We start from the raw sequence: 20225 nt of genomic DNA, 5'->3' as shown, positions 1-20225 counted from the left end.
AGTGGATGGTATTTTGATGGGGAAGGAATCTGCATTTCTAATACATTCTCAAGTGATGCTGATGCTACTGATCAGGGGACCTCACTTGGAGAATTAAAGCTCTACAAGAATTATGAATGATCTTCAGGTTTTTGTAAAACTGAAATCTACTCCAAAGCCTGTGTATATGTATATTTTCCTAGAGACAAAATACACAGTTTCATCAAATTCTCAGAAGAGTGTGAGGTCCATAAATTCAAGGAATATAATTTGACAAAATCGTTTCAATCTATTATTCCATAGACTAGGGTTTTCCTAAGTATGGTATACATTCTATTGGTGATAAGCATTTTCCTCTTTTTTAAAAACTTTCTACTATGAAAAAAACTTCAAATATATATAAAAGTAGAAAAAACAGCATAGGGCGCCTGGGTGGCTCAGTCGTTAAGCGTCTGCCTTCGGCTCAGGTCATGATCCCAGGGTCCTGGGATCGAGTCCCACATCGGGCTCCCCGCTCGTCAGGAAGCCTGCTTCTCCCTCTCCCACTCCCCCTGCTTGTGTTCCCTCTCTCGCTGTGTCTCCCTCTGTCAAATAAATAAATAAAATCTTTAAAAAAAAAAAAAAAAAAGTATAGCCACAACACCATAATCATACCTTAAAAAATTTACAATAATTTTTAAAATAAAGAATAATTCAATTTATTTAAACTAAAAAACAAAACATTTCAACCATTTTTCCCACCCCCAAACCCCTTCCTCTGGCAACCACCAATCTGTTCTCTGTTATCTATGAGATTGGTTTTATTTATTCATTTTTAGATTTCACATATAAGAGGGATCATATGTTATTTATCTTTCTCTGACTTATTTCACTTAGGATAATGCCCTCAGGGGCAGCTGGGTGGCTCAGTCGTTAAGCATCTGCCTTCAGCTCAGGTCACAATCCCAGGGTCCTGGGATTAAGCCCCACAACGGGCTCCCTGCTCGGCAGGAAGTCTGCTTCTCCCTCTCACACTCCCCCTGCTTGTGTTCCCTCTCTCGCTGTGTCTCTATCAAATAAATAAATAAAATCTTTAAAAAAAAAGAGAAAAGGATAATGCCCTCAAGGTCCATCCATGTTGTCACAAATGGCAAAATCTCATCGTTTTTTTCGCTGCATAGTTTGATGTAGTCCACTTGTTTATTTTTGCTTTTGTTGCTTTTGCCTTTTGTTTCTTTTCCTTGCCTAATTGCTCTGACTAGGTCTTCTAATACTATGTTGAATAAAAGTGGTGAGAGTGAGCCTCCTTGTCTTATTCCTGATCTTAAAGGAAAAGCTTTCATCTTTTCTCCATTGAATATGATGCTAGCTGTGGGCTTTCTGTATATAGCCTTTATTATGTTGAGGTATATTCCCTCTATATCCACTTTGTTGAGAGTTTTTGTCATAAATGGATGTTGAATTCTGTCAAATGCTTTTTCAGCATCTGTTGAGATGATCATATGATTTTATCCTTCATTTTGTCAACATGGTATATCACAATGATGACGTGGATGTTGAACCATCCTTGCATCCCTGGAATAAATCCCACTTGATCATGGTGTCTTTTTGCTGTATTCTTGAGTTCAGTTTGCTAATATTTTGTTGAGAATTTTTGCCTCTATGTTCATCAAGGATACCAGCCTGTAATTTACTTTTCTTGTGGTGTCCTTGTCTGGCATTGGTATCAGGGTAATGCTAGTCTTGTAAAATGAGTTTGGGAGAGTTCCCTCCTCTACTTTTTGGAAGTGTTTGAGAAGGACTGGTATTTTAATTCTTCTTTGAATGTTTAGCAGAATTCACCAGTGAAGCCATCTGGTCCTGAATTTCTGTTTGCTGGTAAGTTTTTGATTACTGATTCAATCACCTTACTAGTAATCAGTCTGTTCAGAGTTTGTATTTCATTATGATTATTAGTAGGTAATATATTTCTAGGAATTTATCCATTTCTTCTAGGTTGTCTAATTTGTTGGTGTATAATTGTTCACAGTAGTGTCTTATGATCCTTTGTATTTCTGTGGTATTAGTTGTAAAGTCTCTGCTTTCATTTCTGATTTTGAGTCCTCCGTTTTTCTTGGTGAGCCTAACTAAAGTTTTTTCAATTTTATCTTTTTAAAGAACCAGTTAGTTTCATCGATCTTTTCTATTGTGTTTTTCTTATCTATTTCATTTATTTCTGCTCTATTCTCTGTTGTTCCCTTCCTTCTCCTAACTTTGTTCTTTTTCTATTTCTTTGAAGTATAAAGTTATATTATTTGAGACTTTTTAAAAAATGTTTTACTTTTTTTAGTAATCTCTACACCCAATGTGGGGCTTGAATTCACAACCCAGAGATCAAGAGTTGCATGTTCTTCCAACTGAGCCAGCCAGGTGCCCCTATTTGAGACTCTTTTTTACTCTTGAGTTAGGTATCGCTATGAACTTCCCTTTTCTTTTTTTTTAAAGATCTTATTAAGTAACCTCTACATCCAATGTGGGGCTCCAACTCACAACCCTGAGATCAAGAGTCTCAGGCTCCACCAACTGAGCCAGCCAGGCGCCCCTAAACTTCCCTCTTAATACTGCTTTTGCTGTATCCCATAAATGTTGGTATGCTGTGTTTACATTTTTGTTTGTCTCAAGGTATATTTTGATTTCTTTTTGATTTCTTCTTTGACTTGTTGTTCAGTAGCATGTTATTTAATTTCCACATATTTGTGAAATTCTCAGTTTTGTGTAATTAATTTCTAGTTTTATGCCATTGTGGTTGGAAAGGATGCTTGATATGATTTCAATCCTCTTGAATTATTAAGACTTGTTTTGTGGCTTAACATATAATTTTGGAAAATGTTTCATGTGCATTTGGGAAAAATGTTTATTCTGTTGTTTTTGGATAGAAATGTTCTGTAAATATCTGTTAAGTCCATCTGATTTAACACATCATTTAAAGCCAATGTTTCTTTACTGATTTTCTGTCTGCATAATCCATCCATTAATGTAAGTAGGGTATTAAAGTCCCCTACCATTATTTGTATTGCTGTCTATTTCTTCCTTTAGGTCTGTTAATATTTGCTTCATATCTTTAGGTGCTCCTGTGTTGGGTGCACAAACACTACAAATGTCTTATCTTCTTGTTGGCTTGACCCCTTTATTATTACGTAGTACAGTTCTTTGTTATTACAATCTATGTTTTAAAGTCTATTTTGTCTGATATAAGAATAGCTACTCCAACTTCCTTTTGGTTTCCATTTGCATGGAATATCTTCTCCCATCCCTTCACTTTCAGTCTCTATGTGTCCTTACATCTAACCTGAGTCTCTTATAGGCATATAAATAGGTCTTGTTTTTTTATTCATTCAGTCACTCTTTCTTTTGGGGAATTTAGTCCACTTATATCTAAAGTAATTATTGGTATGTGTTTACTGCCATTTTGTTTTCTAGCTGCTTTTGTAATTCCTTTCCGTTCTTTTCTTCTCTTGCTCTCTTCCTTTGACATTTGATGACTTACTTCGCTGGTATGCTTATATTCCTTTCTCTTTCTCTTTTGCATATTTACTACAGGTTTTTGCTTTGTAGTTATAATGAGGCTTACATATATCAACTTATAACATCTTAAGTTGATCCCATTGTAAAGCTCAACATTATTACTCCCCCACCAATGTTTTATGTTTTTGATGTCACATTTTATATCTTTTCATCTTATGTATCCCTCAACTAATTATTGTAATTATGGTTATTTTTATTACTTTTGTTTTCTAACTTTCATACTAGCTTTATAATCAATAATATATTACCTTTACTAAATATTTACTTTCCAGTGAGATTTCTACTCTCAAGTGTGTTCTTGTTACCAAGTAGCACCCTTTCTTTTCAGGTAAAAGAAGTCCCTTTAACATATCTTTAGGGCAAGTTTGGTGATGATGAACTTTAGCTTTTCCTTCTCTGGAAAATTCTTTATTTTTTTTCTTCCCTTCTGAATGATAATTTTGCGAAGTACATAATTCTTGGTTTGAAGTTTTTTTCTTTCAGCACTTTGAATATATCATGCTATTCCCTCTGGCCTGCAAAACTGCTGCTGAAAGATCTGCTGATAATCATAAGGCGGGGGGGAGGGAGAATCCCTTGTATGTAACAAGATGTTTTTTTGCTTGCTGCTTTTAATATTCTCTCCTTATCTTTCACTTTTGACATTTGCTTAATGTATCTTTGGTGTGGATCTCATTAGGTTCCTCTTATTTGGAACTCTCTGGGCTTCCTGGACCTGGATGTCTATTTCCTTACCCAGGCTGGGGAAGTTTTTAGCCATTATTTCTTCAAATAAGATTTCTGCCTCTTTCTCTCTCTCTTCTCCTTCTGGAATCCCTCGGATGCAAATGTTAGGCTATCTGATGTTGTCTTATAAGTCCCTTAAACGATCTTCAATTTTTTCACTTTTTTTTCTTTTTGCTTTATCCCTTTCACTTTTTTCTTTTTGCTGCTCTGATTGGGTGAGTGCCACTGCCTTGTCTGAGTTAACTGATCATTTCTTCTGATTCATCTAGTCTGATGTTGAATATCACCAGTGTATTTTTCAGTTCGTTTATTGTATTCTTCAGCTTTGTGATTTCTACCTGGTACTTTCTTATATTTTCCATCTCCTGCTGGAAGGTCTCACTGTGTTCATCCGTTCTTCTCCCCAATTCAGTGATCATCTTTATAACCATTACCTTGAACTCCTTATCAGGTAAATTACTTATCTGTTCCACTAAGGTTTTTTCCCGAGGTTTTATCTTGTTCTTTCATTTGGAACATACTCCTCTGTTTCTTCATTTTGTGTGACTCTCCATGTTGTTTTCTATACAGTAAATGGAACAAGCAGCCTATTATATTTTTAATAGCTCCCAGTAGTTGAGAATGTCCCAAGACCTATCAGTTCCCAAAGGGGAGGATCTCAGCACCTAGATTCAGAGTGACTGGAAGCCCAATCTTTAGGCATCAGCTTTCAAAAGTATGCACATATAGGGATGCCTGGGTGGCGCAGTTGGATGAGCCTCCAACTCCTGGTTTCAGCTTAGGTCGTGATCTCAAGATCATGGGATCGAGCCCTGTGTGGGGCTCCATGCTCAGGGGCAGAGTCTGCTGGGGATTCTCTCTCCTCTCCCTCTGCCCTTTCCCCTGCTCATGCTTTCCCTCTCAAATCTTAAAAAAAGAAAACAAAAATCCCCAAAAGTATGCAAATATATAATCCTACAGGACTGCAATCATAAGCCCCACTGGCCACCAGGGCCAGGTGATCTGGAGGTATCCCCTGGATAGCAGTCACAAAAATTAGGGCTCCAAACAAATGGATAAGCTCTTCCTATGAGCAAGCTAGAACAGGTAGAAGAAGAGCACCAAGATGGTGCTCACAGCCTACTGTCCTTGAAAGCAGCTCCAGAGGCCACTAAATGTGTCCCAAACCTGAAACTTGCCCCTCAGGCCACAGTCATGATGACTAGCTAACAGGCCTCCTTCACAGAAAAATTGAGCTTGTGGGTCTGTTGCTACTTGCTGTGCCCTGTGGGTGGTAGTTAAGAACTCTTTCTCTGTTGCTTACAGTCCCATGGGACCCATGACGATAAGCCCCATTGGCCACCAGAGCCAGGTAATGCAGAGATATCCCCTGGCAGCAGTCATAAGAATTGGGTACCAGACCGGGGTATGAGCTCCTTTCTGAGTAACATCAGTTATTATAGTCCAATGGGACCAAGAATACAAGCTCCCCTGGCCTCTAGGCCAGGTGATCAAGATAGATTTCCTAGGTGGCAGCTGCAAAAATTGGGGCACCAGATGTGTGTAAAAGCTCCCCTCTGGGAGATAATGGTGCTCTGGAGCACAGCAGTGGGAGAGCATGAAGATTGTGCCTGCCAGTCTCTGTCCTGGGAGAGTATTCTATCAGCAGGCTCCTAGATGTGTGTGTTAAACTATATGCCTTTAATATAAGCAGATGAGCCTCCCTCACTTTAAGGTGGTGTGATCAGCTGCCTCTGAGCTGGGACCTGGGGCAAGTGAGTCCAAGCGCAAGCCCGTCAAGAGCAGTTTTTAAGACTGCTTCAGTCTTGTAGGGCTTGGGATGTGAGCCATGCTGGTTTTCAAAGTTAGATGGGGGAATCATCTCTCATTTATATCTTAAAAGTTGAGATGCCCACTGTGGGGTTCAAACTCTTCACTCCTTAGGGAGAAGCTATGGGTTTTTCAGTTCCCTTCTGGTTATGGGTCACCACACCAGGGATGGGGTTTATGGCAAGATTGTGTTACAGCCTCTTCTACCCTCTTAGATGTGGTTTTCTTCTTGTTTGTCCAATGTACAGCTGTCATTCAACCAGCCTTTAGGTTTTTTTTTTTTTAAGAGAAAGTTGTTCCATATATAGCTTTAGACTCAGTGTGTCTAGAGAAGATAAGTTGGAGATCTTCTGATGTGACCATCTTGAACCAGAACGTCAATAATTTTTTTTTAAAGATGGACTTTACTGTTTTTATTTATTTATATTTTCTTCAAGTAGGCTCTACACTCAATGTGGGGCTTGAACTCAGAGGACCCTGAGATCACGAGTCCCATGCTCTACTGACTGAGCTAGCGAGGTGCCCCTCAGTAATTTCTTAATATCATCAAATATCCAGTGAGTGTTCATATACTCCGTACTGTCTGACAAATATTCTTTTTCACTACGTTGTCAAATCAAGACCCAAATAAGATCCATCCACCACAGCAGGTTGTTACGTCTCTTAAATCTGTGTATTCTCCTTCTATTTTTATTTTTGATAGTTATGCATTTATTTTAATGTGTAGTTGGCACATACCATCTCCATGATTTCATTATCTATTAACTACTTCTTGAAATAGGGCTAAAGTAGATCTTTAAGCTTTAAAAAATGAGTTTAAGAAAAAATATTAAGCAAATAATAGTACTGGTAGATGTGAGAAATCATTAATGTGGTCATTAATGGAGACTATAAAACATCACTTAAAAAATATTACCAATATTTTTAGAAGAACAATTTTTAAATATATAAAATCTGAGTATACCTACTTTTACAAAGGTCAAGAAAGAGTTCCTCAATTCCTTTGTTCTGTTTGGCTGAAGTATGATAATGTTTTGCTCCCACAGATTCTGCATACCTTAAAAAAAAAAGTAACATCAGTGATTGATACAAAAAATTTTATTTTTGTCCTAACTGCTATTTGAATTTTTTTAAGTAGCAATTTTAGTGACTTATTACTAATTAACCCACATTTAGTGAAATTAAGCTACACTGAACCAAATTTTAAATAAGAACATAAGGATAACAGACTTGAAATTTTTAAGTTAATTTGGAACCCAAATACTTTAATAAAAGTTTTTGTGACTATTTGATTATGATAGGTTTTTTTTGGCATCACTCTTTACATTTTTTACTAAAATCAAAAAGAGAAGTGAGAATGGAATATTTTTAGATGTTGTCAAAAGTCCAAAATTTACCAGTGCTTCACTGAATCCAATAGCTCACTTTATATTAAGAGGTTTGAGTAATACCTAAATGGTAAAGCACACTGTGCAAAGAGAAAGACTTCTACTAGGGAGTGACTAGAGGGAGGGGGAAAGGGAAAACACTTACGATTCTGCTTCTTGAATGGAAACGTGTCTCTCTTTTTCCAGGTCTATTTTATTACCTAGTTTGAAAAAGCAAAAATGCCTATTCTTAATATTGATTCATTTTTATAACAAAACAAAGCCAATTCTAAATACACAATTGCCATTTTAATTACCTGGAAAAATAATACAAATCCCCATCAGACTTCTACATTTCCTTAAACCCTATGATAGGAGGGTTGATCATGACTGCAAGGTAAATGCCTCACTGTCCTTCAAATGGCCCAATGCATATCCCTCCTGAAGCTGCAGCCTCTCTCAGAGAAAATAACTTTTCCAAAGAGATGGGCACTTTTCCTTGATTTAGGATATAATGGAGACTAACAGTCACTTGGGAACCGAGGAATAAACTATGATTCTTAGCCAAATGTAAATGGTTCCCAATCAACATACAGCCAGTCAATAATTAAGCAAGGCTACTTTACTATTCATGAAATATATTAGGATAGACTCTTGGACCCTAAGGGTATTTTGGTTTCCTGATATGAACCGGTTAAACATAGCATTTAAACGTATGGCCTTTTAAGCACTTCACTACCACAGGAGAGGAAACTGTACTGTTTAACAACATGAGAGAACTTAATACATGCACATCATACAAATTTAAAATTACTGAAAATAAGTTTAGTTCTTCTTAAACAATGGGACAAAACTGAGATTATGCTAAAAAGCCACTAGAATAAAAGTGAAGAAACTGCAAAATGCAGATTCCTTATTAAATACAGGGTAGAGGTTAAGGTGAGTTGGCTGGACACACAGAATACTAAAGGTAATGGAAATAACAGAAAAAGGAGAAAAGACCCTAAGAAAGGATATTTCTTTTTATTTTATTTATTTATTTGAGACAGAGAGAGCACAAACAGGGGTAGCAGCAGGCAGAGGGAGAGGGAAAAGGAGAAGCAGGCTCCCCGCTGAGCAGGGAGCCCAATGCGGGGCTCGATCCCAGGACCCTGGGATCAGGACCTGAGCCGAAGGCAGACACTTAACGACTGAGCCACCCAGATGCCGCAGAAAGGATATTTCAAACAAATATTTTCATTTCTATTATGACTTATAAGGGGAGAAAAAGGAAACCTTTGTAAATAAGGTCATCTTTTCTTGGGACCTTAGAGAATCTAGAAGACAATTTCAGATAAGGACTAAAGTAAGCACCCACTGAAAGATCCAATGTTTATAACTGAGAAGTACAAGCCCAGAGATTCTGTATATGGAGGACCTAAAATAATCTGAGCACCCAATTGCGGGCAGCTGCAAGTAACTATCTGACACCATAGCCAAAGCATGAGAAGGAAACAGACTATATACTAAAGCTTAGTGATTACCAACAAATTCAGTAATGAACTGTTCCTTCTTTGAACAGTTATCTGTTTAACTCAGCAAGAAGAACATTTTAGTTCTGATTTCCTACATCATATTTGTCAATAAAATTTTAAATTTGCTAAATATTACAGCCAATACATCTGACAGTCACCTGAAGAAAAACAAGTTGTTTTATGCTATGAAGAATGCAAAAAGCACCACCTAGTGGCCAGTGGTTCCAATAAACAGAGGCACAAGAATTCTGCCACTCAAGGCAAAACAGAAGACTTTTGTTCCAATTAACTAAAACCCTATGAGTTGTTTTTCTCAAACTCTAATTCCTCTGCTTTCAAATTCTACCAGAATTATCAACATCCATTTTTTAAAAAATGAAGATAAAGATAATTTGAGTAATGCCTCAAATGAGTATTTGAGGAAAATTATTTATCATTAAAATAGCTAGCTTTTTTAGTAAGCTAATTATTATTTTAAACAAAAAAAAATTTTTTTACCACTATTCCTTTCAACAATCAGTGTCCATAAAGGGATTAATAACACAGATTAAGTCATAAAAAACTGCATTTTGGTGACTGACATCTTTCCAAACTCAAAACCTTGTTAGTGCCTACAGTTGTTAAAGGCAAGAAAGACATCTAAAGGATTAAGGCTTTGGGGATCATCTATTTCAATGTTACTATGCAGCTATATAGGGAACTTTCTAATAGGCTTGAAACACCTGAAAACAAGGATTACCACCAACTAAAGTATAGTACTATAAAAATTAGGGGGAAAAAGTTGGCTGAAGCTATTGGAGAAGAAAGGGAAAAGCCACCCTGCTAAGAATAGTAAGAACTTTATCTTCTTTATAAATACAGATTTGAATTAAGAACATGAAAGGGCAGATGGCCTAATGGCAGTAAAGGGCTGGAACCTTATTTTGCTTAGACTGTATGGTGGTGTATGGGCCAGTCAAAAGAAGCCTTCAAAGGCTTTAAACCTGATAAAGCTTGTTTTTATGTCCTGGATCACTTCATAACTATATAATTTTGGGGAAAATTACTAACCTCTCTTAGTATCACTCTGTACAAATGTAGCTAACAAACTTAGCATGGTTGATATGAAAATATGATAATATAAAAGACCTAGCATATAGTACATGCTCAATAAAGAGCAGTTATTAATATCAGCTTTATTCATCACAGTGAATGATCAAATGGAAAATCATATTATTATGAGAAAATTAAAGCCCATGATAGGCAACACATTTTTTACTACCACCCTGCTAGCTTCATCTAGCTAATTTAGTTACTCCAACACTCTAGGAAGTCTTCCTTTAACTTCCCTCCCCCCAAATATAGTTTGGTTTGCTTTAGTGCTATCACAGCACTCTGTACTTCCCCCTTCATAGCATTTATTGTAATATATAATAACAGCGTGTTCTTCTCCCTCTCTCTACAAAATAAGCTCTGGGAAGACAAGAACCATATCTATTTTGTTCACTTATTCTTATACTACACTATTCCCAAGCTGGTACATAGTAAGCAATATATAATGTTGGTTAAGAATATGGGCTTGATCTAGCAGACAGACCTAAGTTAGAATCCTAGGTCTACCTTAACTAGCTATGTACTTTGGGAAGTAGCAAGCTCTTAGCCCATTTCTCATGTGTGAAATGGAAATGGCAACAATACCTTCTTGTAGTGCTGTCAGAAGACTTAATGAAAGCATAAACGTATAGTTCTTAGAACAGTACCTAGGACTCAATAAATGGTAACTATTATTAAAAATAACTATTTAACAAACATACAAATGTTAAGGACAGACTAGAAGCAAAATATTATCAAATAAAGCAACCACAGCTAAGAGTGCTAATCTGAGAAGGAAAAGTCTCTGCTAGCAAAGTATGGGCTTCTCCATTACTGGTTAACACATTATAAGTGGTTTAGATAAGGACCTAGAAGGTTAAGTATTTAATTGACATGAAAAAGCCAGGAGATGATACCATCAAACATAAAGATTCAGAAACATGATGAGTTGAAAGTGTTGGCAGAATGATAATGGGAGAATTTTAAAAAGAGAGTCATTTAAGTATACATTGGCTCAATAATGTTTGGATTCTAGTGTTCAAGTGTAGAAGACACATTTATACACTGAAATAAACCTAGGAAAAAATAATCAGGATGGTAAGAATGTCTACAAGTTAAACCAAATGAAAAACAATTGAAGACTACAGAATATAAGATTTCAGGTGAACCATCCAAATGTTTGAAAGGGTGTCTTATTTAGAGGAAAAGGACCAAATATTTGTCAAATGCCATCTCTATGCCAAGTGTTTTCCAAATTATTATTTAATTTTCATTAAATTATATAGAATCCTGGGAAGCCAGGAGATGATACCATCAAACATAAAGATTCAGAAACATGATGAGTTAACATTGGGAAGCAGTGTTATTATTTTGAATTTAGTAAAAAACAGAAGAATGAATAAACACTGAACTACTATAAAAAAATAGAATGAAAATCAGTATGTGGAAAAAATAATGTAAATGCCTATCAATAACAAAAGGATAAACTGTGGAATATTTATAGAATAAAGTATTAGAGAGCAAAGAGAATAAAATGAACTACAACTATATACAAAAACATAGGAAAATCCTGCAAACATAATGTAAAGCCAAAAAAAAAAAAAAGATAATACAAGAGTTCATACTATATAATTTCATTTATATAAAATTCAAAACAAAACTAGTTCATGCAGAGAAAGACATGTATCATATGATCTCACTGATATGAGGAATTCTTAATCTCAGGAAACAAATGAGGGTTGCTGGAGTGGTGGGGGGTGGGAGGGATGGGGTGGCTGGGTGATGGACATTGGGGAGGGTATGTGCTATGGTGAGCGCTGTGAATTGTGTAAGACTGTTGAATCACAGATCTGTACCTCTGAAACAAATAATACATTATATGTTAAAAAAAAGAAGATAGTAGGAAGGGAGAAATGAAGGGGGGGAAATCAGTGGGGGAGACGAACCATGAGAGACTATGGACCCTGAGAAAGAAACTGAGAGTTCTAGAGGGGAGGGGGGTGGGGGGATGGGTTAGCCTGGTGATGGGTATTAAAGAGGGCACATACTGAATGGAGCACTGGGTGTTATACACAAACAATGAATCATGGAACACTACATCAAAAACTAATGATGTAATGTATGGTGATTAACATAACATAAAAAAAAAACTAGTTCATGCAGTACAAAGACAAGACAGTATCTGGAGGTGGGCAATGGTGAGGGGAAGGCAGCTGGGGTAGTGTTGGGATGAAAAGAAACACAGGTGAGACCTCTAAGTTACTTGTTTACACAGGTATGTTAAATTTGTGAAATTTTCCTTTTGTGGTAAATGGGCTCTCAAACTTCTTTCAACAATGAATTGCAACTAAAATTCCATGTCACACTTGCCAATAGAAAAGGAATGAGAGCTTTTTTAGACTTTATACCAATCATTAATAAACATTATATAACATTAAATGAGGATTATCTGACCCCACTTGGGACAGTAAGCTACCAGCAATATTCCTAAAACTTCTTATAATATGTACATGAAGAATATACAGTTCAAATTAATTATTCTTAAGCTTTATTTATCCAGCTGTTTTTTAAAAAATGTTACTTTGTAACCTGGGTCAAGTAACAAACTCTTGAGGCTTCTTTGACTTTAAGTATATTTAGTCATTTCCTTCCCTCTTCTGAGAGATAACCAGAATCCCAAATAATCAAATCTATAGTCATTCACCTATTGTGACTACTTCCATTCCCATTAAGTCCCAGATACCAGACAAAGCCAGGCCAAACTCACTAATGACTAGCTATAGCTTTGGCCCAAACTCCCATGTGGCCTACTACTCCCGTGTTCCATTCTGAAATACTCTTGCCATCCAGCCTAACATCTAGTATCTAGACTTAAAAAGTAGGTCAGATAATCTCCTTGGCGTCTTCCCCCAGACATGTGCCCTGATCTGGAACTGTAGAGTTTGCCAATCTAATGGTGAGACAATATAAGAAATGTAAACTCTTAATTTAAAAAAAAAATTCTTAAAAGTCAAATGTGCCCACATTGACCATTCCATTCTAGGTCTTCCACTAAAACTACCCTGGTTTCTTCTAGGCCATTGCTATTCTACCAGTCATGCAAAAAGAAAGAAAACAGCATGAGGCTATTCATCATAAGAATTAATAACAAAGCATAGGAATCAGAATGACTTCAATTCATATCCCATCTCCAATAGCTGCTTGATATTGCACAAGTTATCAAGTATCTCCAGGGCTCAGCTTCCTCTATAAAGCCCTCCTGGGTGCCTGGGTGGCTCAGTCGTTAAGCGTCTGCCTTCGGCTCGGGTCATGATCCCGGGGTCCTGGGATCGAGTCCTGCGTTGGGCTCCCTGCTCTGCGGGAAGCCTGCTTCTCCCTCTCCCACTCCCCCTGCTTGTGTTCCCTCTCTCGCTGTGTCTCTGTCAAATAAATAAATAAAATCTTTAAAAAAAAAAAAAAAGCCCTCCTAAATTATGAGAATTACATGAAATAATGTCTACTAAGAACACAGCATAGGGGTGCCTGGGTGGCTCAGTCATTAGGCGTCTGTCTTTGGCTTGGGTCATGATCCCAGCGTCCTGGGATCAAGCCCCACATTGGGCTCCTTGCTCAGTGGGAAGCCTGCTTCTCCCTCTGCTTGTGTTCCTGCTCTCCCTGTCTCTCTCTCTGTCAAATAAATAAATAAAAAATCTTTAAAAAGATATCATAGAAATGATAAAGAAAAAGGGAACCAAAGAGAAATTCCAGAAGTCCAAGAGTGAGTTCTAGAGTTCCTTTATTTTACCCATTAAGAATATTCCTCCACCCTAGTACCATGATTTGCTCATATCCTCGAGAGTCAAATTTGTCCTTAACTCAAAAACGTGTATAGTTAAATGTATAAAACAAGAATACTAGCCTAAGCCGTTAGTTTTAATTTTATTTTAAAGTAGTTTCTAAATTCTTTTTTTCTAAAGAAAATCTTATGATGAAAATCTAAAGATCAAATTGAAGCAAGTCTGGGAGTTGAAAGTTTACATGGTTAGTTTCCCACTTGTTCCCCAAGGTCTTCCCTGAAGTCTGAATCTCCTGAAAGATCACTTCCAAATCATAAATTACTCTAAAATATTAAATATTAAAATATCATTCTTCTTCCTTTCTCATATTACTTTAAAAATGAGAATTACTTATTTGCTATTCTCTAATAACATTAAGGAAACAAAGCATTTTTTTTTGAAACAGAGGACATTTTTTTTAAAAAAGTAATGATACTTACCAACTATACATAAACAGATTTCATTTCCCAACATTTTCCGTAATTCTTTGACCCAGTTTTTTACCTGTGTATACAAAAGAGTAAATAGTAAATCCTGTTGCCACGACTATCATTACAACACCCCAAACTCCACATTGTCAAAATACCTCAGAATTTGTCTAACAGCCCATATATTTAGTTACTAGAAATGTTTAAGTGTAGGATCAGTTATTGACAAACTATGTTGCAAACTACAACATACAAACATCCAATGGAATGATCTCTCTCTAGATCTACACAGAGGTATAAACAGAAATACCTCTAATTATAACTTTTCGTAAATCTTCCACAGATCCAAGCAAAACTATTCACTAGAACAAAAGCATGTCAACTCCAGCCTCTGATAACAGATGCTTGTAGAGTCACTTTGGCCTTAAGAACATCTTAAAATTAAAAGTCTTTTGTATTCTAATTGGTTCTAAATTAGAGGGCATAGAAGCTTCTGTGTCACACACTTAAAAGGGGGAAAACTGTATATGGGCACCTAAAAGAGTACCAAAATAAATTCTCATCCTTTAGTATATGACAGGTTTTTTCAACTTCAGCACTACTGATATTTTGGCTCAGATTAACTCTGTTGTGAGGGACTGCCCTATGCAATGTATGATACTGAGCAGCATCCCTGGCCTCCTACCCACTAGATATCAGTACCACCCTCCAGCTGTGATAACCAAAGATGTCTCCAAACATTGCCACCTCCTGTGGAGAACCACTGGTATACAATGACTCCAGTAACAAACAGATTCTTCACTATGGATGAAGCACAGCAGGAGGCACAGTTAAGTACATTCAAGTTAAGTAAATTAATCTTTTGAACTCATGATTTTAAATATGCTGATTACAATAAAATAGGATAAAGAACAAACTTGAATACCTCCTTCATTTTTTGTAATGGAATTTAATTTCCATGTAATCAAATCACACAGAACTTATACATCTTCCTAAAAAAATGCACACACATCTTTAAATTATAAAAGTTACAATAAATACATGGTAAGTAAGCATTTACTGTACATCTGGTCCTACAATACAAATGTAACAGTTCCACACTCCTGTTTTCTGCAAGAATGCAGAGGAACTGTCTTTAATAAACCCCAAACTTATAAAAGGAAAGGTAATCAATATCACCACCTTATCTTTCTCAGAGCACTGAACCATAGTTTTCTCAGTACAGCCCCATTTTTTTTTTCATTCACATGTATGCAGAAAGTTTTTAGAGAAGTACTGAACTTCTATCCCTAGTTGATGTCACATAAGAAAAATGTGACAATTTGGTATGAAATGTACATCCTCATCATTTCAAAGGAAACATGCCAGAATCCAATTACATATTACTCTACTCCCTGTATAGGTAGTATCATAACCTACTAAATCTAACCAACTTTTTAAAAAAATGTTATTCATCTGCAAACAGATCCCCTTCTGCAGGCATCCTACTCATTATCTCCATACATTCTGTGGTGAGTTAGAAATGGTTACATATTTTTTGCCAATCCTCTCATCAAGAGGTAGAGTCTGGGGGGGGGGTGGAAGTCCCTGCTCAGCAGGGAGCCTGCCTCTCCCTCTCCCCCTGCTTGTGCTCTCTCTCGCTATCTCTCTCTCTCTCAAATAATTAAAATCTTAAAAAAAAAAAAAAAAAAAAAGAGGTAGAGTCTATTTCCCCTCCCTCTGAAGCTGGGCTAGCCTTGTAACTTGCTTTGACCAAGAGAATGTGGCAGAAGTAATGCTATGCCAGCTCCAGACTTAAGCCTTAAGAAGGCCTGGCTGCTACTCTTAGGATCCAGTTGTCAATGTAAACAGCTTAGGCTAGAATATGGAATAATGAGGGAGCATGTGGAGAGAGTACCAGAGGATGAGACACCAGATGGGGTGAGAGGCCGTAAGGAGGAGAACAGGCCTTCCTAGATGGTCCTGGCCCCACCAAACTCAAAGTTCAATGCAGCTGCATGAGTGACTCCAATGACACCACAGGACCTGCCCAGTCAACCCACAAAACCATGAGAAATAATACAACACTGTTTTAAGCCACCAAGTTTTGGGGGTTTTGTTATGCAGCAAGAGATAAATGGTCACTTTTCAACCTAAAAGACTCAACCTTCTGTTAATAAAACACTCAAACCATTTCCATTTATGTCAAAAGGCAGGAAGGGACAACAAACAGGAGCCCCCAAATAAATTTTTCAAGTATCACTAAACCTGCAAGTTATTTTATCATTCCCTTTTTCTACACCTTGGACTGAATTTTTCCACATGTAATAATCCAAGGACTAATGTGCATTGTTGCTTCATCAATTAAATACTGAAAAACAAATGGGGGGAAAAAAAAAACCTACCTAAAACTAAAACTAAAAAGGCAAGCAATTTCAACAGGAACAAACCTGTAACTCAAGGCAAGTAAACTTTCTGCCATGGAAACTACCCCTTTTAGTTACATACCCTTGACAAATTTATTCCAAGAGGGGCTTTCAGAGGAAGGGTGAAATAAGTAATTAATCACCATCCTGACTGTGATGAGAATTCAGAGGTAAGTTTAATGGAAACTTATCTTCGGTTCCAAACAACTTTAAAAATTCTACATTTGTGGTTTATGTTTAAAAGGGGGTGAAAGGCAACTGGGTGGCTCAGTCAAGCATCTGCCTTCAGCTCAGGTCATGATCCAGGGGTCCTGGGATGGAGCCCTGCTTCAGGCTCCATGCTCAGCAGCAAGTCTGCTTCTCCCTCTGCCCTCCCCCTGCTCATGCTAATAAATTAATAAAATCTTAAAAAAAAAAAAGGGGTGAAAAATAATGAAGAAGGTTTAAAATAAACGCTAACTAGACTGTCATTTAAAATTTATATTATATCCTTCAGGACATTTAGTGAGAAGAAAGAGTTTAAACTTGATTTAGGTCTTCCTTTTCCTCTTTACAATTAGGGAGCCCATGCAGCCATACCAAGTATTCACATGCTTAGTATATATGGAATCAAGAAATACATGTGATTTTTCTTTAATAGGGAGGAAAAAAAGCTCTTTGATTTTTATGAAGTTTTATTTCGAATTATTTCCCTTTCCTAATATCTGAGAGAGCCATGTAATAAACTTATTAATAACTGTTATTCAAAATGTAAACATGAATACTGCATTAACAAATATGAGTGGTAACCATTTATGCACAAGTTTATTTTACTTTTATTTATTTATTTTTATTTTTTTAAAGATTTTATTTATTTATTTGACAGAGGTAGAGAGCACAAGTAGGCAGAGCGGCAGGGAGAGGGAGAGGGAGAAGCAGGCTCTCCACTGAGCAGGGAGCCTGATGCGGGCCTCGATCCCAGGACCCTGGGATCATGACCTGAGCCGAAGGCAGACGCTTAACAACTGAGCCACCCAGACGCCCCTATTTTACTTTTAAAACCAAGACTAATCACATTAGTAAATAAAGGCATGTGAATGGAGACTTGAAAAATCAGTGTTGTTACTCTGTTTAAGTCATCTACCCATAAGTAAATAGAATACCTTCTGAAAGGAATCTTCATCTGTTATATCATAAACTAAAATAGCTCCATTTGAATCTCTGTAGTAAATTGGACCCAATGCATGGAATCTCTCTTGGCCTGCTGTATCCTAAATAAAGCAACAAACACTTATTAGATCAGAAGAAAAAAATACATCTGCTATTGCAACTACAGTAAACTTTTGATTAATTGGAAAGTGGGACATGAAGTTACAGATAACCTCAAAACACCACTAAAAAAAAAAAAAACAGGTTACAAAAAAATTTTTAAAAGTTACAAACAATATTTAATGTTTTACTATTATACAAAAGTTACTTCTCCCCTCCCAACCCTCTTACTCCTCAGCAAACTTCCCACCCCCATTAAAAAAACAGTTCAGAATACCAAGATGGCATTATAAGCCAGGAATAGGCCTTGCCCTAAATTTAGGCTCCACAGGGGGAAAAGACAAGGAAAAAGAGCATGCACCAGGACTACTGGCCAGAAGGTACTCCGATGCATTACCCTTGCCCTACTCTCTACTAGCCATTCCCTTGGAAAGTGGGAACATGGAAACACAGAGTGGGAAGAGGCCAATCAGGCTGTCCACCCACCCTGTTCTTTCTCGGACATGGAATCCCTCTGAGTTTACCCTTCCCCCAGCTCAAAGGTTATGATAAGCAATATTCATGTACACAACTGTATAATTCTTAGCCTGATTTTAGAAAAAATGTTTATTAAAAAACAGCTTTGGCTAAACTTAAACTTACAAAAAAATCCAGAAATTCAAACTCCTATTCCTGAGCCAATTAGTTATTAGAGTACAAAGAATTGCAGAAGCCTTCACTCACTCAATTGAAAAGGTTAACTTACCCATATAGCAAGGTTTACTCTTTTCCCACCAATATTTAACTTCTTCGTTAAGAATGATGCCTAAGAAGAGAGATATACATTAAACAATATTTCATATAATGTTTCTTATCCTAAGAACTACAGATGGAAGAATAATCTCAATATGAAACTCAAGTTATCTGGGAGAAAAAGTATTCACTGAGTTCTTATTAATGACCAAACATTATAAAGTAATGTTTCTTATCCTAAGAACTACAGATGGAAGAATAATCTCAATATGAAACTCAAGTTATCTGGGAGAAAAAGTAATCACTGAGTTCTTATTAATGACCAAACATTATAAAGTAATGTTTCTTATCCTAAGAACTACAGATGGAAGAATAATCTCAATAAGAAACTCAAGTTATCTGGGAGAAAAAGTAATCACTGAGTTCTTATTAATGACCAAACATTATTTTCACTGAAGACAGAACATTATTTACATTCTAATCTAAAAAAATGGTATTTTGCTTTATGAACACAAGTTATGAAAAACAAAGAAAAGCGTGGCTCCTGGCTGGCTCAGTTGGTAGAGCATGCGACTTTTGATCTCAGGGCCATGAGTTTGAGCTCCATGTTGGGCAGGTGCCTACTTAAAATAAACAAACAAAAAGATTTAAAAAAAGAAAAAGAAAGAAAAAATGGTAATTAAGTATTTTCTTAGATTTTCCCCATAAAATTTTTCTTAGAGCATTTAATTTGATGTCACCCTACCCACCCATTATAGAAAAAGCTAAGAGATTTCTAAATGAGATAAAAGATTTACTGGTAGTTTACTTAACTGTATGATTACCAATATTATTTGAAAAATTGCTGCAATTATTTTATAATTCAATTATTTAACTTATATCTAGTAATTATCCCAGGTACTAATGTTACAGAAATGAAAGGAAATGTTCCAGCCTTCAAGGAGTTTTTAGTCTACAGCAGAAATAAACATGTAAAGAAAAATACAGTATCATGTGACAACTGTTAAAACGGGAGGGTCTTGCCAAGTAGACTCTAAAGAGAGTGCTGAGAAACGAAGTGAAAAGCCTTCCTGGATGAGTCAAAGAAGGCTTCAGAAAGAAGGTGATGATGTCCCCCCTTCAGGAATAATAGGGGCTTTTCCAACAGATGGGTAAAGCCACTGAAGCCTGATACACATAACTCCCTCTCCATGGAGAACTCCAACAAGTTAGTATGGTCAATGCCAGAGATGAGACTACAAAGATAGGCAAAGGCTGAATAAATCAAAAAAAGTACTAGAGTTCCCTGTCTAGATGTATGGACTTTACTTTGTGGGTCTTAATGAAACCTGTTCCAGGACACAGGAATGTATAAATGTATACTAAAGTTAGATGTATTTGAGAAATGCAGCATATTGCTTTGTATTCCCTTTGTACATTCCTAACACACATTAGCACACTAAGATTCTGCCAAAAGAAAAGCTAACTGCATCTGTACAACCATTTCCCAAACATATTTGACCTCTTTTTCCCTAGAGAAATGCCTAATTCATCCTAGGGAATAAATGTTAAGAAAAATAATACTGTTGATGAGGAGAATCACTGAAGG

The 20225-nt window shown here is 36.6% G+C and overlaps 1 protein-coding gene across 1 annotated transcript in view; it reads right to left on the bottom strand.

Annotated features, from left to right (window-relative positions):
• The window catches only part of RAB21 (RAB21, member RAS oncogene family), a 48857-nt gene that overhangs the window by 18342 nt on the left and 10290 nt on the right, over positions 1–20225 (bottom strand). The window contains exons 2-6 of the mRNA XM_036075674.2: positions 18651–18710; positions 17800–17907; positions 14265–14328; positions 7591–7645; positions 7026–7114 (exon numbers count right to left, since the gene is read on the bottom strand). Of these exons, the coding sequence (XP_035931567.1) occupies positions 7026–7114; positions 7591–7645; positions 14265–14328; positions 17800–17907; positions 18651–18710 (376 nt within the window). The remainder of the gene's footprint in view (positions 1–7025; positions 7115–7590; positions 7646–14264; positions 14329–17799; positions 17908–18650; positions 18711–20225) is intronic.

Source organism: Halichoerus grypus, chromosome 6 (assembly GCF_964656455.1).
Source record: "Halichoerus grypus chromosome 6, mHalGry1.hap1.1, whole genome shotgun sequence".
Classification (NCBI taxonomy): Eukaryota; Metazoa; Chordata; class Mammalia; order Carnivora; family Phocidae; genus Halichoerus; species Halichoerus grypus.
The sequence above is the reverse complement of the archived record's forward strand: the minus strand, read 5'-3'. Positions and strand labels throughout refer to the sequence as shown.